We start from the raw sequence: 25,446 nt of genomic DNA, 5'->3' as shown, positions 1-25,446 counted from the left end.
CCTCCCACAGTCCAAAGATGTGCAGGTTAGGTGGATTGGCCGTGATAAATTTCCCATAGTGTCCAAAATTGCCCTTAGTGTTTGGTGGGGTTACTGGGTTATGGGGATAGGGTGGAGGTGTTGACCTTGGGGAGGGTGCTCTTTCCAAGAGCCGGTGCAGACTCGATGGGCTGAATGGCACTGTAAACTCTATGATTTTTAGACTGGAGCAGAACTACCTTGAAGGAAACTAACTGATAGAGTGAGATCAAACAAGCACTGAATAAATATTTGATGAAGTGAGCAAGACCGGGAGAGAGAGAAAAAGGCAAGTGTTGCCTTGTAAAATATTGAAGATGCTTCAGAGGACCTGGGCAGTATGCCAAACAGGAAGACTTAAAAAAGAAACTCACTACACTTACCCCTGAGGGCTTCTGAATCCAGTGTCTCGCCTAACTGTTCCAAGAGCTTGGCTCTGGCTGCGTTTTTCTTGTGCTTCTTGCCCTCGTAGTGCTGCTGGGCCATCATGGGGTTGTTGAACCAGGCACTACAAAGCTGACAGAACTTGCCCAAGTCACCGTTGTCCGTGATGGAACCCAGGCCTGAGAAGATGGGAGCTGCAGGTTGCAACACATCAGGAGGAGACTCTGGGATATAAAATAATAATTACAGGGTAAAAATCATATCTATGAACAAAGGATTCACACAGAATATACAGCACTGAAACAGACCATTCAGCCCATCTAGTCCACAAAAGTCTCCTCCCAATCTTTTGGCCTTTTTTGCTATTCTCTCAACTGCAAGGAACTTATTTCTGTAGCACCTTTCATCGCCTCGGTGATGTCCCAAAGCATTTCCCAGCCAATGTTGTACTTTGTCAAGTGCAGTCACTGTTGTGATGTCGGAAACGTGGCAACCAATCTGTGCACAGCAAACTCCCATGAGCAGCGATATAATAATGACCAGATAGCTGGGGCGTCATTCTCCGACCCCCCGCCGGGTCGGAGAATGGCCGTTGGCCGCCGTGAATCCCGCCCCCGTCGAAGTCTCCGGTACCGGAGATTGGGCGGGAATCGGGCCGCGCCGGTTGGCGGGACCCCCCGCTCAATTCTCCGGCCCGGATGGGCCGAAGTCCCGCCCAGAAATTGCCTGTCCCGCCGGCGTAAATCAAAGCTGGTATTTACCGGCGGGACCAGGCGGCGTGGGCGGGCTCCGTGGTCCTGGGGGGGGCACGGGGCGATCTGACCCCGGGGGGTGCCCCCACGGTGGCCTGGCCCGCGATCGGGGCCCACCGATCCGCGGGCGGGCCTGTGCCGTGGGGGAACTCTTTCCCTTCCGCCTCCGCCACGGCCTCCACCATGGCGGAGGCAGAAGAGACTCTCCCCACTGCGCATGCGCGGGAAACTGTCGGCGGCCGCTGACGCTCCCGCGCATGCGCCGCATTTCCGCGCCAGCTGGCGGGGCACCAAACGCCATTTCCGCCAGCTGGCGGGGTGGAAATCCCTTCGGCGTCGGCCTAGCCCCTCAATGTTGGGGCTTGGCCCCCAAAGATGCGGAGCATTCCGCACCTTTGGGCCGGCGCGATGCCCGTCTGATTGGCGCCGTTTTTGGCGCCAGTCGGCGGACATCGCGCCGTTGGGGGAGAATTTCGCCCCTGGTCTTTAATGGTGTTGGTTGAGGGATAACTATTGACCAGGACACTGAGGAGAACTCGCCTGCTCTTCATTCAAACAGAGCCGTGGAATATTTTTTGTCCATTCTGAAAGACCTCTGATAGTGCAGCACTCCCTCAGTTATCCAGAAAATAAACTGGGACGGGATCAGGATTCACTCTTTCTCTCATACCGTTTAAAGTTAACATGGAAACTGGGAAAGTGGACAACACCAGGCAATGAGCAGTTGTTACTATCAGTCCCGGCCAAAGGCAATGAACACATAAGAGGCAATCCAACAAGCTGGCACCTTGTTTTGCATGCCCGGTGCGAATCTCGACTTGGCCCTCTCCCGCTATTCACTCAAGGCTCCCGGATCCGACTAATCACAATATCCTTAATTCCCCCTCCCCCAGCATTGGTGATCAGCAGATCACATTCCCCCACCCAACAGTTCAGGAAATTCCTTCACCCATGTGGTGATTTGTGGCGATTGCCCCTCTAAGGGAAACACAGCAGAGTAAGGATCATCGGGTTTGGGAGATCAAATGGAACGCAGAGTAGGTAATCAGCCCAGAGGTGAAGTCCTCTCTTAGGCAGAAGACATGTAGGGACCTGGCCTCTGGACAGTTTTTCTTATTAATAAATACCTTTTGTGCGCTATTCAGTGATCATATTGCTTCCGGCGCGGATCCAGGAGCGTTGAGTGAATAGCGGGAGAGGGTAAAGTCGAGATTCGCACCGGGCACAAACTATTTTGTGATTTAATCGGCCAGCTCCTGTTGGCGAGTTCTGGATCCTACCCATCATTAAACCTAATTTGCATTCATTTCAATCTGTAAAGCTGGTACAGTGACCTCTAAGGGGAAGTGAGGGGGTGAATTGCCCACTCCATTTACCGGCATGCGGTTCACGTGCACCGCAGCTGCTGCCCCAGTCCTGGGGATGAGGGACCGTTCAGGTGGGTTGGGGTTGGTCGGGCGGCTGAAGCGTTCCAGGTCAGGGATCACCCCTGGGTTGGGGAGTTGAGGGGTTTTGCGTCTGTGAGGCGTTCAATGGAGACCAATAACAGATGCAACCACAGCTGCAGCCATTCCTGTCCGACCAAACTCTCCCAGGACAGAGCCCGGCTGCAACTTCTCTGCCGAAAGTTAATTTCACTCCCTTTGACTGTGAGCAGCCTCTAGCTTCACAGCTGAAGGCTACTTCAAAGGAGGAATTGTTAGTTGTGAGAACACTTCGCACTCCTGAACTCTCAAGTGCCTTCTTGAAGGGACAGGTGCCATGTCTCAGAGGATGGTTAGCACGCTGCATGTCCCGAAAGCTTTGATGCCTGAATAGCGTGCCTGAACTCTCGGAGTGTCAGCGCACCACCGAAGCAGCTGTCAATAATTATATACTAAAGAGCCGGGCTTCACCACTGAGGATCCTCTCGCGGCCAATGGGTAAGTTGCAAAAGGATACTGAATTGAAATGCTGGAAAGAAGAAACAGAGAATCATGACCCACTCCCTCACACGTGGCAGAACGAGATTGTGAAAACTGTTAGGCCATAAGACTGTTGTATTGTGATGATATAGGGGTTGGTTTAGGGGCTGGTTTAGCACAGTGGGCTAAACAGCTGGTTTGTAATGCAGAACAAGGCCAGCAGCGCGGGTTCAATTCCCGCACTGGCCTCCCAGAACAGGTGCCGGAATGTGGCGACTAGGGGCTTTTCACAGTAACTTCATTGAAGCCTACTTGTGACAATAAGCGCTTATTATTATTTGCCTGCATGCATTATAATGTGAGCTTCCCGGCAGAGCAGGGGTCAACGTGGCACTGGAGAGTGGCACCGCCCAGAGTGTTGTATGTAGTCACATGGTCATAGACAGTCTAGGACAGAACACAGTGAGCAGCAAGCTGGCTTGGGAGAGTTTCATGCAAGACTATATTTGGAACTGTACAGAGTTACAGCTGAGCTGTAAAAGTGTTTAAACACACAAGCCTCAAGATCTCATCAATGCGCCATCGCAACAATAAAAATCCCTCAACAAGTACATAATGTGACGTTGCCAAAATATGAAACTTCGCTAGTGGAACAAGCTGGATTTGCGGAATTATTGACTCTGAGACCGGATTCCTGTCGTACCAAATGGACGTGGAGAGATGGATCATTCTTAAACATGTGGGGCATGTGAAGTGTAGAGAAATGCTCCAGCAGTCATTGCTGCCATCAAGAAATGTTTTCGAACGTGCAAGCACCGATGTACCTGATCGCCCAGTTATAGACATGATGCTGTTTCTGTGGGAGAAATTGGTAATGAACGTCCTAGAGTTAATTGTTACTACAGCACCTGTTAATGTGCATCCTGTAGAAGCATCTCAGCCTCTCAAAGATTTTATTCATAACTGTCCAACTCACGTACATAATGTTTAATTAGAATTTAAGACTGTGTAACTTAGTTACTGAAGCTTGTATAAAGGAGTTAAAGGGGGAGGGATGTGGTGATTGTGTTAATTGACCCTTTAAGGGCAACACAGCAGAGTAAGGGCCACCTGGCTTGGGGGACCAATTGCGGCGCAGAGTGGATAATGACTCAAGGGGGTGGAGTCCTCTCATAGGTAGAAGACATGTCAGGTCCTACCTTGTGGCTGTTGGCCTCTGTAAAGTTTTTCTTATTAAATAAATACCTTTTGTGTTTTTAATGAAGTCTGAACGTGCATCATTACAGCCCTGCCCTGCTAGCCTCACTGTTGTAGGACTGTGCCATTAACCCCCAGCCATGCTGATGTGCTTTCCCACCAATCCAGGAGCAACTCATAGGATTTTTAAAATCGACAGAGGCAGGACGGAAAGTTTGATGGACAGTTTAAAGGTCCGTTGACCTCGGGACGAGCTTCCAATCTGGGGTTGGCGGGAACGGAAAATCCCACCCTTAGAAACCAGTGTCACCCTTGCATCGCTCTGATACAATGCACAAAAAGCCAGAGACACACAACAACATTTTCTGATTTTCTCTTTAAAACACTCTAAATTAAAGTTTAGAGATGAAAAATATTGGAGTTTGTTATTTCAGGAACAATTGAAGCATGAGTAACAGAAATTTGGGAAACAATCCCAAAGATTTATCAAAGGCAATATGGTAATTAAACTATCTTGACTTTTTAAGAAAAGCCATTTGATCATATCCCTCACCTGAGCATTATAGAGAAAGTGAAAAGTCATGGGATAAAGAAAGATATCATAAATTAGTCAGTGAGTTGATCCAATATGAAGTAGGGACCCCATGAGCTCTCTGCCGTGCCTCAGTTCTAGCCTCTTGAACGTCCCGGATTTTCTTTGCTCCACCATTGGTGATGGCTCCTTCAGCTGACTGGACTCTCAGCTCCAGGATTCACTCCCAAAAGCCTCACAGCCTCCCGGCTTCTCTTCCCTCCCGTAGGATGCTCCTTAACACCCACCTTCACCAGGTTTTGGTCATGAGTCCCAATATCTCCATATGTGGCTTGGTGTAAAATTCTGTCTGATCCAGTTCTTGTGATGTTTTCAACACGTTGAAGGTGCTACGTAAATACATGTTGTTGTTGATCTTCCGTGGTAACTGTAACAGTCCAGCGGATAGGGCTACATTAATGGCCATTTCTAACCCTTCATGCCATTCCTTAGGTGTTTCTGCTGAGCTCTTTCCAATGGCTCGACAGCAGAGTAAGAGACCTCATAAAATCACCGGATGGTATTTGTCAGGAAAATAAGAGGTAAAATTCAGGAAGACCGACTGAGACTAAATGAACGGGGATAGAGAGATTTATTGTATACAAAGAGGACATGTAGGGCGGCACGGCAGCGCAGTGGTTAGCACTGCTGCCTCACGGCGCCGAGGACCCAGGTTCGATCCCGGCTCTGGGTCACTGTCCGTGTGCAGTTTGCACATTCTCCCCGTGTCTGCGTGGGTCTCACCCCCCACAACCCAAAGATGTGCAGGGTAGGTGGATTGGCCACGCTAAATTGCCCTTAATTGGAGAAAAAAAGAATTGGGTACTCTAAATTTATTTTTAAAAAGAGAAAAAAAGACAGAGGCCATGGGTTTCGCCAAAGAAACAAATTACTGAGGGCAGTTGATGGAAAGACCTGGCGAATGCACCTTTCCTCAGTGAAAACCGTTTCTTATTCATGTTATCAGCGGAGGAGGAATTAGCTACACACAATAGCTGGAATTATCCCATCCCTTGGAAGCAGCTATGGAGATGAAGGAACCAAAAAGTAGTGGAAACCCCAGTTGGGATTACTTCCTGATGCTGTCCCGTCTCCGGGCTTGTTTCCCACAGAAAATCAGGAATCCGCTTCACGGAGGCAGACAGCCGATTGAATCACTTAAGGCTCCACTGCAGGGTCATTTTCCCAAACCAATGGAATTTTCCGGGGGTCGCATAACCCTCTGCTGAGTCCAGAGCTCGCTAATGATCAGGAGGCAGCTTCCTGACAGTAGGTCAGAGTGCCATTGGGCCCTGCTCTCCCTGCCCAGGTGATGGAGCCTCGAAGTCATGGCCAAAACCATTCTTGTTGAGTGGGGGAGATCTCCCTCAACACTGATGGCTCTAATAACTTTCACTTAATCATTATGGAACATTTTGCAGCCTTTTGAGAACATCTCCACCGCGAGGTGTCCTTGCGCTCGCCTTCTGCCTGAGGTGCGTCTACCTCTCTCAATGGGGATGCCAGCCAGCCAGTCCTGCGGACTCTCTCATTGGGTCTCCTGTGACCGTGTTCCAACCACCACCCATAATCGAACAGCAAACGCAGGGGTGATCAATAAGGTTGCTTCCGCGGGGGCTCTGCTAAGATGTGCGGGCCTGGATCCTGCAAATAATCCTGATGTTGGGTTCCTGATGCCCACGGGAATCTTCAACCTGGTGTCTCTTGCTAGCAGTAACGCCATGAACACAGATCCCAGCCTGACAGAAGTAGAGAAGCAATTTATTCTGGAACCCACTTGTTATGTCACTGAGGTGTCATGGCAGGATGGGATCCAGTAAGAGGGCAGGAGTAATGGGGTGGGGAGGGAAGGGTTCAATGCAAGAGGTCTGTTTCCCTGCTGTCTTTAAAGTGTCCAACATGCAATCTCTGGATAATAGAGGAAAAGCAGGTGTACAGATACCTCTCTTCAACCCAATAAAGATTAATTATTCTCTGGATTCTCCTGTTTTACCAGAAAATTCCAGTAAAACATCAAAACTATTGCAGAATATGCCTAGTGTAGCCATCTGGGATGGCCACGACCCGATTACAAAATGGACACTTGCAAAGAATGCAGGGAAAATTGGACAATACTAAAAACGAGCAGGTGCAAGCTCTGTCTGTTGATTAGAATCTTAAACGCTCAGACAGGACAGAAACTGCTAAGCGATCTACATACTAATGAGCCATCTCCGGGGACAAAAGGGAAACATTTAGATACACAATGTTAAGGCAGACACCCCGCCCGGCCAGAAGAGACTAAATCAAAGCAGACCAACGGTCACCTAGGACACGCCCAGCGATCAGGGAACCACCCCCCTATTGGAGGAAGATCAATACGAATGATTGGGAAAGACCCAATTAATTGAGGCCAAGTTCAAGGCCCGCCCAAAAGCGCGCAAAATCCTTTTTAGTATAAAAGGTATTCCCCAAGGGAGAATCTTTCTTCTTCGGCCTTGGCTCTCAGCGAAGAGAGACCCACCGAGTTGCTGCATCAGACCAAGTAAGTTCCAAGCCAACGCACGCTACGAGAAAGACGCTCCTAGTTGCTACCCTGTAAACAGCTCAACCCAGCAGCCTCAGAACCGAGCAACGGCCATTGTTCCTCTGACTGAGTGGGCGCCCGAAGCTAAGTATAGGCTTTAGTAATAGTGGTAGTTTAGTTTGTAGAGTTTATGCATGAGTAGATTTGACTGTGTGTAAATAAATGAGCATTGCTTTTGAACTTACTAACTGGTGTATCGAGTCTTTGATCAGTATTCGGTTCTGAACCTTGTGGCGGTGTCGAAAGATACCTGGCGACTCTTGAGCAAATGCAATTAAACAGAGCCAAATTAAGAAACAGCTAAAGTTAGCAACACTTTCATTCAGTTTTGCTGTGGATTCTCATCTTCCATTAACCACCAGGTCATCTACAACTCTGCTCTTCGCATCCTAACTCTCAACATGGACCAATCACCCATCGCCAATGTGCTCTCTGATCTGCATTGACTCCTGCTCCACCGAAACTTCAAATTCAAATTGTTTTCTGATCTCCTTATGGCCTCACTTCTCCCTACCACTTGAGGGCCTCCAGCCCTACAACCCTCAGTGATATCTGCCTTCGTCCAACTCTAGGCTTGATTTCTGCCCCCCCCCTCCCTATTTGCTGCCATGACTTCTGCTGCCAGGGCCCTCCCTTGAGCTCTCCGCCTCGCTTTACCTCCATCTTCTTCTTTAGACACTCCTGAAACCTGACCTCTTTGGCCGACCTTCCTTATCGTTCCTGCAAAGTGACGGTATTGCTACGCTGAAGGTGCTACATAGATGCAAGTTGTTGTTGTTGTAAGCCTGACGATTGGCTGGGAGAAACCCCTACCCTGCCTGTGGGAACTTTCCTCGAACGAAAGAACAATTTGACGAACCATCCCTCCCTTTTAGGGGGGAGGGGGGGCTGCAGTCCTGCTGATAAGATTTCCCTTTTACAAAAGCTACCCTGATTGCAAGGTTCAAGATTCCCCGGTTGCTACAGCTGGGAAAGTATCCTGCAGCAATGGCTACCCAGGGGGAGCAAAGAAAAATTCAACAGCAAATATTTTAAGAGTTAGGATGATGTTTTTCTCCTTTTCTTCGAGGAAGAGGGTGATTGATGTGCCCGGGGCTGCACCATAACTCAGAATCCCAGCTCCGTTTGAATGAGAGGTTTATTGGAGGGAATGGCTGACAATGCTCGTAATCAATTCGTTGCCGGGAAGGGAAGGTCACTCTGTGAATTGCAGGTGACCCTTTCGGCTCTGCACATCGTTTGATGCGAATTGTATTTGAATAGGAATTCCAGATGGACCTTTATTCGTTCCTTGAGACAGCTGAGGGGGGGAGTTGCGGGGGGGGGGGGGGGGGGAATAATGCTGCAAGTGCATCAGACCCTTCTCCAGAAATGTCAAGCAGGATTTCTCACTGCAGCGGGCATTGGTGTCAGCGTAGGGGGGGTGGGGGGGGGGGGGGGGGGGGGGGCGGGGGGATCCTTCAGTAGACTAAAGGCTATTAAAAGAATGGTGAAAAGGAAAACTTGCATTTATATAGCACTTTTCACCACCTCACAATTAAGCCCCTGCTACATTCCATCGTAAAATGAACAAGAGTGACCTCCCAGCATGCTATTCACCAGATCTTGCACCGGCGATTTACTGGGGCGGCCTGGTGACAATGTGCTTAGCACTGCTGCCTCACAGCACCAGGGGCCCAGCTTCAATTCCGGCCTTGGGTGTTTCCGTGGGTTTGCTCCGGTTTCCTCTCACAGTCCAAAGATGTGCATGTTAGGTGGATTGGACATGCAAAATTGCCCTTAGTGTCCAAAAGGTTAAGTGGGATTGTGGAGGACTGGGCCTAGGTAGGGTGCTCCTTCAAAGGGTCAGCGCAGCCTCAATGGGCCGAGCGGCATTGTAGGATTATATGAAGTTGTATTAGGGCTGAGAGACTTTGGTTATGTGGAGAGGCTGGGTTTGTTCCACTTCGAGCAGGCATCAGAGGGAGATTCAATAGGGGTGTTCAAAATTACGACAGGTTTTGATGAAAGTGAAAAACAAGTAGTTGCTTCCAGAGCCAAGGGGATTGGCAACCTGAGAGTACACGATCTATGGTGACTGGAAAAGATCCAGAGAGAATCTGCATGGAATTCTTTACCAAGCAAAGTAGAATGCATGTCCTGAAAGGATTGGATTGGATTGGATTTGTTTATTGTTACGTGTACCGAGGTACAGTGAAAAGTATTATTCTGCGAGCAGCTCAACAGATCATTAAGTACATGGGAAGAAAAGGGAATAAAAGAAAATACATAATAGGGCAACACAAGGTACACAATGTAACTACATAAACACCGGCATCGGGTGAAGCATACAGGGTGTAGTGTTAATGAGGTCAGTCCATAAGGGGGTCATTTAGGAGTCTGGTGACAGTGGGGAAGAAGCTGTTTTTGAGTCTGTTTGTGTATTTTCTCAGTCTTCTGTATCTCCTCCCCGATGGAAGAAGTTGGAAGGGTGAGTAAGCCGGGTGGGAGGGGTCTTTGATTATGCAGCCCGCTTTCCCCAGGCAGGGGGAGGTGTGTGGTGAATGTATTACTGTTACAATTCACCATGTACATATCTGTATTACGCTGTTGCCCATGTGGGCTCCACCTATGGACCATTGTAAGGTATTACCTATGATGTAGCATGTTGGGGCCTGTGTGGGCTCCGCCCCTGGCTCCACCCCTTGAGGGAAGGTATAAGCGCAGTCGCTCTGTAGGCGGCTCCCACTAACAGATCAGTCGCAGGCAGGCACTGTTCTAGTTGATTAAAGCCACAGTTTACTTCTACTCCTGGTTTTGTGTGAATTGATGGTCACATCAAGGTGCAAATGGAATCAATGGATGGGAGACAGGTTTGTGTGATGGACTGGGCGGTGTTCACGACTCTCTGAAGCTTCTTGCGGTCCTGGGCCGAGCAGTTGCCATACCAGGCTGTGATGCAGCCCGATAGGATGCTTTCTATGGTGCATCTGTAAAAGTTGGTCAGGGTTAATGTGGACATGCCGAATTTCCTTAGTTTCCTGAGGAAGTATAGGCGCTGTTGTGCTTTCTTGGTGGTAGCGTCGACGTGAGCAGTGCAAACTGATTCAGTAGCAACTTTCAAAGGGAATTGGACAAAGTTTGCAGGCCAATGGGGAAAAGAGTTGGGAGCAGGTTGGGGAGAGTGCACCTAATTGAATAGCTCTCCCAAAGAGGAACTCTGGGCTGAATGATCTCCTTCTGTGTTGTACGGTTTTATGGTTACTATTGACAACTGTCACTTGTCTGCCCTTCCTCAAGTGAGAAGTCAAACAGTCGCGATTGCTACTTCATTTCGAAGACAGTTGCTCTTTCTTCAAAATTCTCTTGAAAGCGAATATCCACATTTGAACTCTGAACGTAACCTTATCACTCTGGACAATTGCCTCTCGGCAATTTCTGATGGAATTTGATGCTGGGACAACGATGATTTGAAACAATTGCTTAACGCGACCCAAATCTTGAACCAGGCAGAGTGACAGAGCAGCAAAGGTCCAGAGTTTGGTAAACAGTGATCTGTGAAAGCAGATGGTGGGGAATTGAAGCCCATAGTAGCCAACCAGCCTGCTGACATCCTAATTTTCCTCTCTGGTTTGCCTTACGCAGATTGTGTGTTCTTTATTGCTGGAGCTTTCCCTGATAGGTGTTTGGTCAATTAAGAGAACGCCGTTAAGAGAGTGAGGTACTGGGGACTGGGTTCAATATCCCAGTTTCTGCTGATGTAGCTGTCAGTCAGACCGCGTGGAGGAACATGGAACATAGAACATAGAAAATACAGCACAGAACAGGCCCTTCGGCCCACCATGTTGTGCCGAACCTTTGTCCTAGATTAATCATAGATTATCATTGAATTTACAGTGCAGAAGGAGGCCATTCGGCCCATTGAGTCTGCAACGGCTCTTGGAAAGAGCACCCTACCCAAAGTCAACACCTCCACCCAACATTAAGGGCAATTTTGGACACTAAGGGCAATTTAGCATGGTCAATCCACCTAACCTGCACATCTTTGGACTGTGGGAGGAAACCGGAGCACCCGGAGGAAACCCACGCACACACGGGGAGGACGTGCAGACTCCGCACAGACAATGACCCAAGCCGGAATCGAACCTGGGACCCTGGAGCTGTGAAGCAATTGTGCTAACCACGATGCTACCGTGCTGCCCTGAAGAACAAATAAATCTACACTATATCATTTTACTGTAATCCATGTACCTATCCAATAGCTGCTTGAAGGTCCCTAATGTTTCCGACTCGACTACTTCCACAGGCAGTGCATTCCATGCCCCCACTACTCTCTGGGTAAAGAACCTACCTCTGACATCCCCCCTATATCTTCCACCATTCACTTTAAATTTATGACCCCTTGTAATGGTTTGTTCCACCCGGGGAAAAAGTCTCTGACTGTCTACTCTATCTATTCCCCTGATCATCTTATAAACCTCTATCAAGTCGCCCCTCATCCTTCTCCGTTCTAATGAGAAAAGGCCTAGCACCCTCAACCTTTCCTCGTAAGACCTACTCTCCATTCCAGGCAACATCCTGGTAAATCTCCTTTGCACCTTTTCCAAAGCTTCCACATCCTTCCTAAAATGGGGAACTGTACACAGTACTCCAAATGTGGCCATACCAAAGTTTTGTTCAGCTGCATCATCACCTCACGGCTCTTAAATTCAATCCCTCTGTTTTTTTAAAAAAATATATTTTATTCAAAATTTTTGGCCAACCATAACAGTACATTGTGTATCTTTTACACAGTAATATAACAATATAAATAACAATGGCCAGTTTTTTAAACAAGAAATAAATAATATATAAACAACATCAAAATTAAAAAACAAAACTAAATGGCAACTGCCTTGTCCCAAATAAATACTCTCCAAAAATACAATTCAGCAGTCCAGTATACAATTACCTATAACAACAACCTATACATATTATACTTATACACTAACATCCCTGAGAGTCCTTCTGGTTCCTCCCCCCCCCCCCCCCCCCACCCACCCCCCCCCCCCCCCCCACCCCCTCCTGGGTTGCTGCTGCTGTCTTCTTTTCCATTCCCTCTATCTTTCTGTGAGGTATTCGACGAACGGTTGCCACCGCCTGGTGAACCCTTGAGCCGATCCCCTTAGGACGAACTTAATCCGTTCCAGCTTTATAAACCCTGCCATGTCATTTATCCAGGTCTCCACACCCGGGGGCTTGGCTTCCTTCCACATCAACAGTATCCTGCGCCGGGCTACTAGGGACGCAAAGGCCGAAACATCAGCCTCTTTCGCCTCCTGCACTCCCGGCTCTTCTGCAACCCCGAATATAGCCAACCCCTAGCTTGGTTCGACCTGGACCCCCACCACCTTCGAAAGCACCTTTGTCACCCCCACCCAAAACCCCTGTAGTGCCGGACATGACCAGAATATGTGGGTGTGATTCGCTGGGCTTCTCGAGCATCTCGCACACCTATCCTCTACTCCAAAAAATTTACTGAGCCGTGCTCCAGTCATATGCGCCCTGTGTAACACCTTAAATTGTATCAGGCTTAGCCTGGCACACAAGGACGATGAGTTTACCCTACTTAGGGCATCAGCCCACAGCCCCTCCTCAATCTCCTCCCCCAGCTCTTCTTCCCATTTCCCTTTCAGCTCATCTACCATAATCTCCCCCTCGTCCCTCATTTCCCTATATATGTCTGATACCTTACCGTCCCCCACCCATGTCTTTGAGATCACTCTGTCCTGCACCTCCTGCGTCGGGAGCTGCGGGAATTCCCTCACCTGTTGCCTCGCAAAAGCCCTCAGTTGCATATACCGGAATGCATTCCCTTGGGGCAACCCATATTTTTCGGTCAGCGCTCCCAGACTTGCAAACAGATCTCTCAATTGTGTTACTCCTGCTCTTTGCCATGTTCCAAATCCCCCATCCATTCTCCCCGGAGCAAACCTGTGGTTATTTCTTATCGGGGACCACACCGAGGCTCCCGTCTTTCCCCTATGCCGTCTCCACTGCCCCCAAATTTTCAGAGTAGCCACCACCACCGGGCTTGTGGTGTATTTCTTCGGTGAGAACGGCAACGGCGCCGTCACCATAGCTTGTAGGCTAGTCCCCCTGCAGGACGCCCTCTCCAATCTCTTCCACGCCGCTCCCTCCTCTTCTCCCATCCACTTACATACCATTGAGATATTGGCGGCCCATTAGTACTCACTTAGGCTCGGTAGTGCCAGCCCCCCCCCCCCCTATCCCTACTACGCTGCAAAAATCCTTTCCTCACTCTCGGGGTCTTCCCGGCCCACACAAAACTCATGATACTCTTCTCAATCCTTTTGAAAAAAGCCTTCGTGATCACCACCGGGAGGCACTGAAACACAAAGAGGAATCTCGGGAGGACCACCATTTTAACCACCTGCACCCTCCCTGCCAGTGACAGGGATACCATGTCCCATCTCTTGAAGTCCTCTTCCATCTGTTCCACCAACCGCGTTAAATTTAACCTATGCAATGTACCCCAATTCTTGGCTATCTGGATCCCCAAGTAGCGAAAGTCCCTTGTTACCTTCCTCAGCGGTAAGTCCTCTATTTCTCTGCTCTGCTCCACTGGATGCACCACAAACAACTCACTTTTCCCCATGTTCAGTTTATATCCTGAAAATTCTCCAAACTCCCCAAGTATCCGCATTATCTCTGGCATCCCCTCCGCCGGGTCCGCCACATACAACAACAAATCGTCCGCATACAGAGATACCCGGTGTTCTTCTCCTCCCCTGAGTACTCCCCTCCACTTCCTGGAACCCCTCAATGCTATTGCCAGGGGCTCAATCGCCAGTGCAAACAATAATGGGGACAGAGGACATCCCTGCCTCGTCCCTCTATGGAGCCGAAAATACGCAGACCCCCGTCCATTCGTGACCACGCTCGCCATCGGGGCCCTATACAGCAGCTGTACCCATCTAATATACTCATCTCCAAAGCCAAATCTCCTCAACACCTCCCACAAATAATCCCACTCCACTCTATCAAATGCTTTCTCGGCATCCATCGCCACCACTATCTCCGCTTCCCCCTCTGGTGGGGGCATCATCATTACCCCTAGCAGCCTCCGTATATTCGTATTCAGCTGTCTCCCCTTCACAAACCCAGTTTGGTCCTCATGGACCACCCCCGGGACACAATCCTCTATCCTCATTGCCATTACCTTGGCCAGAATCTTAGCGTCTACATTTAGGAGGGAAATAGGCCTATAGGACCCGCATTGCAGCGGGTCTTTTTCCTTCTTTAGGAGAAGCGATATCATTGCCTCTGACATAGTCGGGGGCAGCTGTCCCCTTTCCCTCGCCTCATTAAAGGTTCTCATCAGTAGCGGGGCGAGCAAGTCCACATATTTCCTGTAAAATTCAACTGGGAATCCATCCGGTCCCGGAGCCTTCCCCGCCTGCATGCTCCTAATCCCTTTCACTACTTCCTCCATTTCGATCTGTGCTCCCAGTCCCACCCTCTCCTGCTCCTCCACCTTAGGAAATTCCAGCTGGTCCAGAAAACACATCATTCTCTCCTTCCCATCCGGGGGCTGAGCTTCATATAATCTTTCATAGAATGCCTTGAATACTCCATTCACTCTCTCCGCTCCCCGCTCCATCTCTCCCTCCTCATCCCTCACTCCCCCTATTTCCCTCGCTGCTCCCCTTTTCCTCAATTGGTGGGCCAGCAACCTGCTCGCCTTCTCCCCATATTCGTACTGTACACCCTGTGCCTTCCTCCACTGTGCCTCTGCAGTACCCGTTGTCAGCAAATCAAATTCTACGTGTAGCCTTTGCCTTTCCCTGTACAGTCCCTCCTCCGGTGCCTCCGCATATTGCCTGTCCACCCTCAGAGGTTCTTGCAGCAACCGCTCCCGTTCCCTACTCTCCTGCTTTCCTTTATGTGCCCTGATTGATATCAGCTCCCCTCTAACCACTGCCTTCAGCGCCTCCCAGACCACTCCCACCTGGACCTCCCCATTATCATTGAGTTCCAAGTACTTTTCAATACACCCCCTCACCCTTAGACACACCCCCTCATCCGCCATTAGTTCCATGTCCATTCTCCAGGGTGGACGCCGTTCTTTTTCCTCCCCTATCTCCAAGTCCACCCAGTGTGGAGCGTGATCCGAAATGGCTCTCGCCGTATACTCCGTCCCCCTCACCTTCGGGATCAACGCCCTTCCCAAAACAAAAAAGTCTATTCGCGAATAAACTTTGTGGACATAGGAGAAAAACGAAAACTCCTTACTCCTAGGTCTGCTAAATCTCCATGGGTCTACTCCTCCTGTTATAACCTGCCTACTGACGATTGGCTGGGGACTAATGACTATCCCACAATCCTATGGGAGTATGAACTTCCCCAATGAGGGGGGCAGAGAAACTCCTACTATAAATAAGCTGGCCAGTCCAGGAACCAGGAGGAAGGAGAAGGTAGCAAGGGAAGTTACTGCTACTGTTATGTATATATTGTTATAGTAAATAAACGTTATTATTTTGTATCCTTAAAACTCGTGCTGGATTCTTCGGGGCCCTTACAAAACTGGCGACGAAGGTAAAAGTGAATAGCTGTCTACACTGCTGAAGCCACCTCCCTGGATTTTTGTTGGATACAGGTTGGAAGTTGTTTTCTATTATACCATGCCTCTGTACGGACGTTTGGATGTTTTTGATGCTGCGCTGGAAAGCTGGAACCAGTACACACAACGGATGCGTTACTATTTCCGGGCAAACAATATCACTGAAAACGAGCGCCAGGTGGTCATATTGCTCACCGCCTGCGGGCCGCATACGTTTGGGGTGATTAGGAGCCTTACGTACCCAGCTGCGCCGGACACCAAAACGTTTGACGAACTTCTGAATATAGTGGGGCAACACTTTAACCCAACCCCGTCCACGATAGTCCAGCGTTACCGGTTTAATACCGCTGAGGGGACCCCTGGAGAATCCCTTGCCGATTTTTTTATCCAGGCTACGCGGGATTGCGGAATACTGTGACTATGGTGAGACCTTGTCAGAAATGTTACGCGACCGTTTGGTTTGCGGTATTAACAATGCGGCCACCCAGAGAAAGTTGTTAGCGGAGCCAACATTGACTTTTCAACAGGCAATACAAATAGTCTTGTCCCGAGAGAGCGCAGAGCGAGGAGTACAGGAGCTACAGGGAATGGAAGTGCATGCCTTGAGACGCAACCCTTTCCGCCCAAAAACGTCCCCCCGCACTCCTGCGATACCTTGGGCGAGGCAATGACCAGACCGACGCCAGTGGCCATCGGACATTCCTCCCCGAAGGGAGCCTTCTCCAGAGCCAATGGATGAGGAGCCATGTCCGTGTCAGACTTGTAGGCGCTGACCCCGTCGCGGACGGCAGTCCTGGGGACGCCAGAGGCGCCGTCGTTCCGACCGAAACTGGGACCAGCCCAGGGGCCGTAACTGGGACCAGCCCAGAGGCCGTACCTTCCATGTGGATGAACCTGCGGCGACCACTCCTGAGGACGTGGAGACGGAGGACGACTGCCTGCAGCTGCATTGTGTGGCAGCTCCCCGTGTGGCCCCCATTAAGGTGACAGTACGGGTCAATGGCCACCCGCTGGAGATGGAGTTGGATACTGGCGCAGCGGTCTTCGTGATCGCCCAGAGGACATTCGACCGCATCAAGCAGGGTATACAGACCCTTACACTAACTGACTCACAGGCCAGGTTGGCCACCTACACGGGGGAACCACTGGACATTGCAGGAACTACAATGACCCCTGTTGTCTATGGACGCCAGGAGGGGCGTTTCCCACTTATCGTAGTGCGTGGCCAAGGGCCCAGCCTGTTGGGTCGGGACTGGTTGCGCCATTTGCGGTTGCAATGGCAGCACATCCTCCAAACAGTTTCTGGAGGGTTGACTGAGGTGCTAGGACGATACCCAGAGGTATTCCAGCCTGGTCTGGGGAAAATAAAAGGGGCCGTAGCCCGTATCCAAGTTGAACCAGGAGCCACACCGCGCTATTTCCGGGCGCGCCCAGTGCCTTACGCTTTGCTCGAGAAGGTAGAAGGGGAGCTCACTCGTTTGGAGAGTTTGGGTATTATCAGGCCCGTCCGTTTTGCTGACTGGGCAGCACCAATTGTACCAGTAATGAAGCCAGATGCCACAGTTCGCTTGTGTGGCGACTATAAACTTATAGTGAATACAGTTTCCCGACTCGACCGATACCCAATGTCTCGCATAGAGGATCTCTACGCGAAACTTGCAGGCGGACTCTCATTCACAAAATTAGATATGAGTCACGCCTACCTGCAGTTGGAGCTGGACCCTGCCTCCCGACCATATGTAACAATTAACACACACCGGGGCCTGTATGAACATACATGGTTGCCCTTTGGAGTATCCTCTGCCTGCGCAATTTTTCAACGTGTTATGGAGGGCATTTTGAGAAGTTTACCACGTGTGGCTGTCTACCTAGATGACGTGTTGATTACAGGGACGTCGGAGCAAGAGCATTTGGAAAATCTGGAGGCTGTCCTTAAACGCCTTTCGGAGGCTGGAGTCCGTTTACGTCACACAAAGTGCGTATTTCAGGCAAAAGAAGTAGTCTACCTAGGTTATCGGGTGGACCGCGAGGGTCTGCACCCCGTCGCAGAGAAGGTGCGTGCAATTCAACATGCCCCCACCCCGACTGACACTTCGCATCTTTGTTCTTTTCTCGGTCTCGTAAACTATTCCGGGAAGTTCCTCCCCAATCTGGCAACTACGCTGGTCCCCTTACACCTGCTGCTAAAGAAAAATCACACCTGGGTTTGGGGTCAGCCGCAAGAAACCGCTTTCCGGCGGGTAAAGCAACAATTGTCGTCGTCTGGGTTACTAACCCACTATGATCCGGGAAAGCCTTTGCTCGTCACATGTGATGCATCCCCGTATGGTATTGGGGCTGTCCTGTCCCACAAGATGGAGAACGGGGCCGAGCGACCGATAGCTTTCACCTCCCGCACATTGACTGCAGCGGAGAAGAAGTACGCGCAGATCGAGAAGGAGGGCCTGGCAGTGGTTTTCGCGGTGAAACGCTTCCACCAGTATGTGTACGGCCGCCATTTCACTATCGTGACTGATCATAAGCCCCTGCTGGGACTCTTCAGAGAGGATAAGCCAATACCGCCCATTGCTTCTGCACGGATCCAGCGCTGGGCTTTGTTGCTTGCTGCATATGAGTATTCTCTGGAGCACAAACCAGGTACGCAGATAGCAAATGCCGACGCACTGAGCCGATTGCCTTTATCGACCGGCCGCATGTCGACCCCCACGACCGGTGAGGTGGTCACTACCCTAAATTTTATGGACACCTTGCCTGTCACGGCATCACAGATCCGTGAGTGGACCCAGACGGAGCCAGTCCTGTCAAAGGTTCGGCACATAGTCCTGTATGGTGGGCAGCATAGACAGCTCCCAGGCGAGTTGCGGGAATTTTCCTCCAAGCTGTCAGAGTTCAGCGTGGAAGACGGCATCCTCTTGCGTGTGATTGTCCCGGAAAAAGGCCAGGAGCTGATATTATCAGACTTGCACAATGGGCATCCGGGCGTGACCAAGATGAAAATGTTGGCCCGGAGTTATGTCTGGTGGCCAGGCCTCGACACCGACATTGAGAAGGTGGCCCAAAACTGCTCCATTTGCCAGGAGCATCAGAAGCTTCCGCCGGCCGCGCCCCTACATCACTGGGAATGGCCAGGGCGGCCTTGGGCACGCTTACATGCAGATTTCGCAGGCCCTTTTCAGGGATCCATGTTCCTTCTTCTAATTGACGCCCAGTCCAAATGGCTGGAGGTGCATAAGATGCAGGGGACAACGTCCTGCGCAACAATTGAAAAAATGCGTTTATCATTTTGCACGCATGGCCTCCCAGAGGTGCTGGTCACGGATAATGGCACTCCATTCACGAGTGAGGAGTTTGCTAGGTTTACAAAGATGAACGGCATCCGCCATATCCGCACTGCCCCTTACCACCCGGCTTCAAATGGGTTGGCAGAGCGTGCAGTGCAAACATTCAAAAGAGGCCTAAAGAAGCAGTCTTCCGGATCAATGGACACGAGACTGGCTCGGTTTTTGTTTACGTACAGGACCACCCCCCATACAGTGACTGGGGTAGCTCCCGCAGAACTCCTAATGGGCCGGAGACTTCGCACCCGCCTTAGTATGGTCTTCCCAGACATTGGCGCAAAAGTACGCCGCACACAAGAACGGCAGGGACCGGGATTGTCTCGGCATCGTCCGATTCGGCAGTTTGCGCCCGGTGACCAGTATTCGTGCGGAATTTTGCTGGTGGTGCCCAATGGGTTCCTGGTGTAATCTTTCACCAAACGGGCCCTATATCGTACCAAGTGCAAGCCCAGGGTCGTCTCCAGCGAAAACATGTAGACCACGTCCGGTCCAGAAGATCATCCCCGCAAAAGATTCCCCGCCCCCGGAGCTCAGTTCAACAGCGGCAAAGACCAGAAACAAGGGAAGGTAGTCCTCAAAATCTTCCACTGGTGCCTCACTCGAAGCCTGCGCAGGTCATGACGGGACCGAATGGGGACAGAGACGCTGACATGACGGAGGCAGCAGACTCTGACTCCGAGATGGAGACACAGGATGAATCAGAGGGGGAATCCTCGGGTCCACAGGCCGTGGATGTACAACCGCGCCGTTCATCACGGAAGCGCCGGTCTCCGTCTCGTTATACGCCGCCTGATCCAGCGCCGTGTGCAAATGGTGTCCGGCCTGCGGCCAAACGGGTTCGACGCCTTCCTTCGCCAGGGCCTACGGTGGATTCCTTGGACTTTGGGGGGGAGGGATGTTATAACCTGCCTACTGACGATTGGCTGGGGACTAATGACTATCCCACAATCCTATGGGAGTATGAACTTCCCCAATGAGGGGGGCGGAGAAACTCCTACTATAAATAAGCTGGCCAGTCCAGGAACCAGGAGGAAGGAGAAGGTAGCAAGGGAAGTTACTGCTACTGTTATGTATATATTGTTATAGTAAATAAACGTTATTATTTTGTATCCTTAAAACTCGTGCTGGATTCTTCGGGGCCCTTACAAAACCTCCCATCTGCTCCATAAAGTCTTTAAGCACCTTGGCTGCTGCCGGCCTCCTTCCAGTCCTGGACCTCGATCTGTCCAGCCCTGGTTCCAGCACCGTGTTAAAATCTCCACCCATTACCAACTTCCCCACCTCTAGGTCCGGGATACGTCCTAACATGCGCCTCATAAAGTTGGCATCATCCCAGTTCGGGGCATATACGTTCACTAAGACCACCGCCTCCCCCTGTAATTTGCCACTCACCATCACGTATCTGCCCCCACTATCCGCCACTATGGTCTTTGCCTCAAACATTACCCGTTTCCCCACTAATATAGCCACCCCCCTGTTTTTCGCATCTAGCCCCGAATGAAACACCTGCCCCACCTATCCTTTGCGTAGTCTAACCAGGGGCGTCATTCTCCGACCCCCCGTCGGGTCGGAGAATGGCCGTTGGCCGCCGTGAATCCCGCCCCCGCCCCCGCCGAAGTCTCCGCTCCCGGAGATTGGGCGGGGACGGGAATCCGGCCGTGCCGGTTGGCGGGACCCCCCGCTGGATTCTCCGGCCCGGATGGGCCGAAGTCCCGCCCAGGAATTGCCTGTCCCGCCGACGTAAATCAAACCTGGTATTTACCGGCGGGACCAGGCGGCATGGGCGGGCTCCGGGGTCCTGGGGGGGGGCGCGGGGCGATCTGACCCCGGGGGGTGCCCCCACGGTGGCCTGGCCCGCGATCGGGGCCCACCGATCCGCGGGCGGGCCTGTGCCGTGGGGGCACTCTTTCCCTTCCGCCTCCGCTACGGCCTCCACCATGGCGGAGGCGGAAGAGACTCTCCCCACTGCGCATGCGCGGGAAACTGACAGCGGCCGCTGACGCTCCCGCGCATGCGCTGGGAAACTGACAGCGGCCGCTGACGCTCCCGCGCATGCGCCGCATTTCCGCGCCAGCTGGCGGGGAAACAAACGGCATTTCCGCCAGCTGGCGGGGCGGAAATCCCTCCGGCGTCGGCCTAGCCCCTCAATGTTGGGGCTAGGCCGCCAAAGATGCGGAGCCTTCCGCACCTTTGGGCCGGCGCGATGCCCGTCTGATTGGCGCCGGCTTTGTCGCCAGTCGGCGGACATCCCGCCGTTGGGGGAGAATTTCGCCCCTGGTCTATCAGTTTCAAATGCGTCTCCTGTAACATAACCACATCTGCCTTAAGTTTCTTAAGGTGTGCGAGTACTCGTGCCCTCTTTATCGGCCCGTTCAGCCCTCTCACATTCCACGTGATCAGCCAGGTTGGGGAGCTCTTTACCCCCCCCTTGTCGATTAGCCATCCCCTTTTATCCAGCTCCTCACCCGGTTCCCACGCAGCTGTGTGTCCCCCAGGCGGTGCACTCCCGCCCCGCCCACCCCACCCCATACCAGCTCCCCCTTCTCCCCAGCAGCAGCAACCCAGTAAATCCCCCCTCCCACCCCCCCCCCGCTAGATCCCCCACTAGCGTGGTTACACCCCCCATGTTGCTCCCAGAAGTCAGCAAACTCTGGCCGACCTCGGCTTCCCCCCGTGACCTCGGCTCGCACCGTGCGACGCCCCCCTCCTTCCTGCTTCCCTATTCCCGCCATAATTATCATAGCGCGGGAACAAAGCCCGCGCTTCCCTTTTGGCCCCGCCCCCAATGGCCAACGCCCCCAACTCCTCCATCTCCCTTCCTCCCTCCCCCACAACCTGTGGAAGAGAGAAAGGTTACCGGGTCGCAGGATTAACAACATAAAAATCATCTTTCCCCCCTTTTTCCCCCCATATTCGCCCCACCACTTTGTCTCAAACGTTCTTTTTTAATAACCCGCTCATTCCAATTTCTCTTCAACAATAAATGTCCACGCCTCATCCGCCGTTTCAAAGTAGTGGTGCTTCCCTTGATATGTGACCCACAGTCTTGCCGGCTGCAGCATTCCAAATTTAATCTTCTTTTTATGTAGCACTGCCTTGGCCCGATTAAAGCTCGCCCTCCTTCTCGCCACCTCCGCACTCCAGTCTTGATATACGCGGATCACCGCGTTCTCCCACCTACTGCTCCGAGTTTTCTTTGCCCATCTGAGGACCATCTCTCTGTCCTTAAAACGGAGGAATCTCACCACTATGGCTCTGGGAATTTCTCCTGCTCTCGGTCCTCGCGCCATCACTCGGTATGCTCCCTCCACCTCCAACGGACCCGTCGGGGCCTCCGCTCCCATTAACGAGTGCAGCATCGTGCTCACATATGCCCCGACGTCCGCCCCTTCTGCACCTTCAGGAAGACCAAGAATCCTTAAATTCTTCCTCCTCGCATTATTCTCCAGCACCTCCAGCCTTTCCACACATCATTTATGGTGTGCCTCGTACATCTCCGTCTTCACCACCAGGCCCTGTATACCGGCAGCCTTTGCCTTCACGACCCGAAGCTCCCGCTCCTGGGTCTTTTGCTCATCTTTTAGCCCTTCAATCGCCTGTAATATCGGGGCCAACAGCTCCTTCTTCATCTCCTTTTTAAGCTCTTCCACGCAGCGTTTCAAAAACTCGTGTTGTTCAGGGCCCCATATTAAACTGCCACCTTCCGACGCCATCTTGGTTTTTGCTTGCCTTCCTTGCCGCTGCTGTAAAGAATCCACCGCAATCCGGCCACTTTCCTCTCCTTTTTCCATCTGTATCCAGGGGGGATTCCCTTCTGGTTTACCGCACAGTACTTTTAGCCGTTAAAATTGCCGTTGGGGCTCTTATTAAGAGCCCAAAAGTCCGTTCCACCGGGAGCTGCCGAAACGTGCGACTCAGCTGGTCATCGCCGCACCCGGAAGTCTCAATCCCTCTGTTAATGAACGATAGCACACCATAGTCCTTCTTCACAGCTCTATCCACTTGAGTGGCAACTTTCAAAGATGTATGAACATAGAACAGTGCCCCTGAAATTTCGTGAAAACAGATCAGCCAAGATTCCAACTCCTGGGGTGGGATTCTCCGCCCCCCCGCCGGATCGGAGAATCGCCGGGGGGTGGGGGGGCGTGGCATGAATCCCGCTCCCTGGTTACAAACTCGTGACCTGTTCTGGGAAGAACTATTTATGGAAACAGACAAAAGTGTACCTTAGTCCACCAGTAGGTGCAGGAGCAGGAATATCATGAAATTATCATCAATTGTTTTAGGGAAGGAAATCTGCCGTCTTTACCCGGTCTGGCCTACACGTGACTCCAGACCCATAGCAATGTGGTTATGTTATGGGAGAGGATCATGGAGTTCAACCAACCTCTCCCTTTACTGGATTTGTTGCTTTTCCTAGCACACGGCTTGTTCCCTAGGTGTGGGATTACAATTATGGACAAGTGGGTTTTTAAACACAAAACACTGTTTATTCCATGAACTCAACTTAACATCTTAAATAAACATTGGATCACTTAACACCCCTTACTTCAAAGATAACTCAGAAAATATTGCAACAGTAAATAACTCCTTAAAATGTCCCTTCAAACTTCCTAGAGACTTAACACCTTTAAACAGTATCACATCAGGTTAAAGGATATATATATTTTCTGTAGAATGGCAGAGATATATTAGCTTGGTTGACTTCAGCTCCAGCACCTTGCTTTCTTCCTGCAGCTCTCTGGACACATACAGACTCATCCCAAGCTGCTTTCTCAAACTGGCTTTCTCCCTTCAAGCAACTCACAGCAAACCAGAACTTCTCAAGCTGCTGTCTCAAACTGGCTTTCTCCTTTTAATCAGCTCACAGCAAAACAGCCAGGCACTCTTAAACTGCTCTCAGCAAAACCAGCCAGGCACTTTTAAACTGCTCTCAGCAAAACCAGCCAGGCACTTTTAAACTGCTCTCAGCAAAACCAGCCAGGCACTCTTAAACTGCTCTCAGCAAAACCAGCCAGGCACTTTTCAAAACTGAAACTTCAAAACTAAACTGCAAAATGGCTGACCTGAGCTCAGCCCCACCCACTCTCTGACATCACTGTTTTCTTAAAGACACATTGCTTAAACATCCATGTCTTAAAGGTACTCTCACATGACAGGTTGACTTAACTGCCCTCTGAAATGGCCCACTCAAATCAAGGGCAATTAAGAATGGCCTTGCCAATGAAACCAATGAACAAAGAAAAGCAGAGGTGACACCAAGGTTGTGAATGGAATGGTTCGGCCTTAGACAGAGGGGTGAAGCTGACAGCTGGGAAGATAGAGGAAGCAAAGACTTTTCAAACAGGAAAAAACACAGACTTAAAGTCGTGCAAGGGGGTTGCTTTAGGAATTCCAGAAATGCAGAAACAAATGCATGTGAAGCATTTAATCAGAAACAAGTAATGCAATCTCGGAACATTGTAATTAACACGTTTTTAATAATCAGCTGAATGATTGCATCACTGATTCCAGTTTTGATTTCCCAAAGGTTAGCCTCCCTGGCTCTGTGAACATTAAGAATGATGTTTTACTAATTTAAATCGGTGCTCGATGAAATTAACCTCCAGTACATTAGTGCAGAGTGCTTGCAATTAGATTGAACACACTTACGCCTGAACATTACTGTACTGGAAACCATCCTAATGGTTCCTCTTCAGATAACAAACCCAGCGTCTGGCCTCCATTTGGAGAAGAATTAAAATAGAATATCCATCTGTGCCAACTCAGAAAGCCTATTCTATCCACCCACAAGTAAATAGAGTCAGAGCGTTACACTGAGACCATTCAGCCCATCAAAGTCTTGCTCCATCGCACGGAGAGAGAGCCTGCGTGTCTATGGCATCTTTCACAAACTCAGCTCCCCATAGCCAATGACGTGCCTTTGAAATGTCGCCGCAGTTATAATGCCGGAAACCTGAGAGGGGTGCACAGCTTCAGCTCAGTGGGCCGTGCCGCTGCTTTTGAGTCAGACGGTTGTGGGTTCAAATCCCACTCCAGAGACTTAGAATCCACAGAATCTCTACCCCGCAGAAGGCGGCCGTTTGGCCCGTCGATGCTGCACCAACCTTCTGA

General features: G+C 50.8%; 1 protein-coding gene across 3 annotated transcripts in view; it reads right to left on the bottom strand.

Annotated features, from left to right (window-relative positions):
• LOC140393316 (zinc finger matrin-type protein 4) overlaps nt 1-25,446 on the bottom strand; it is a 588,935-nt gene that overhangs the window by 378,700 nt on the left and 184,789 nt on the right. For all 3 annotated transcript variants that reach the window (XM_072479642.1, XM_072479644.1, XM_072479643.1), the window contains one exon: nt 402-626. In XM_072479642.1, the coding sequence (XP_072335743.1) occupies nt 402-626 (225 nt within the window). The remainder of the gene's footprint in view (nt 1-401; nt 627-25,446) is intronic.

This window comes from Scyliorhinus torazame, chromosome 16 (genome assembly GCF_047496885.1).
Source record: "Scyliorhinus torazame isolate Kashiwa2021f chromosome 16, sScyTor2.1, whole genome shotgun sequence".
Taxonomy (NCBI): domain Eukaryota; kingdom Metazoa; phylum Chordata; class Chondrichthyes; order Carcharhiniformes; family Scyliorhinidae; genus Scyliorhinus; species Scyliorhinus torazame.
This window is presented reverse-complemented; position numbering and strand designations above follow the sequence as displayed.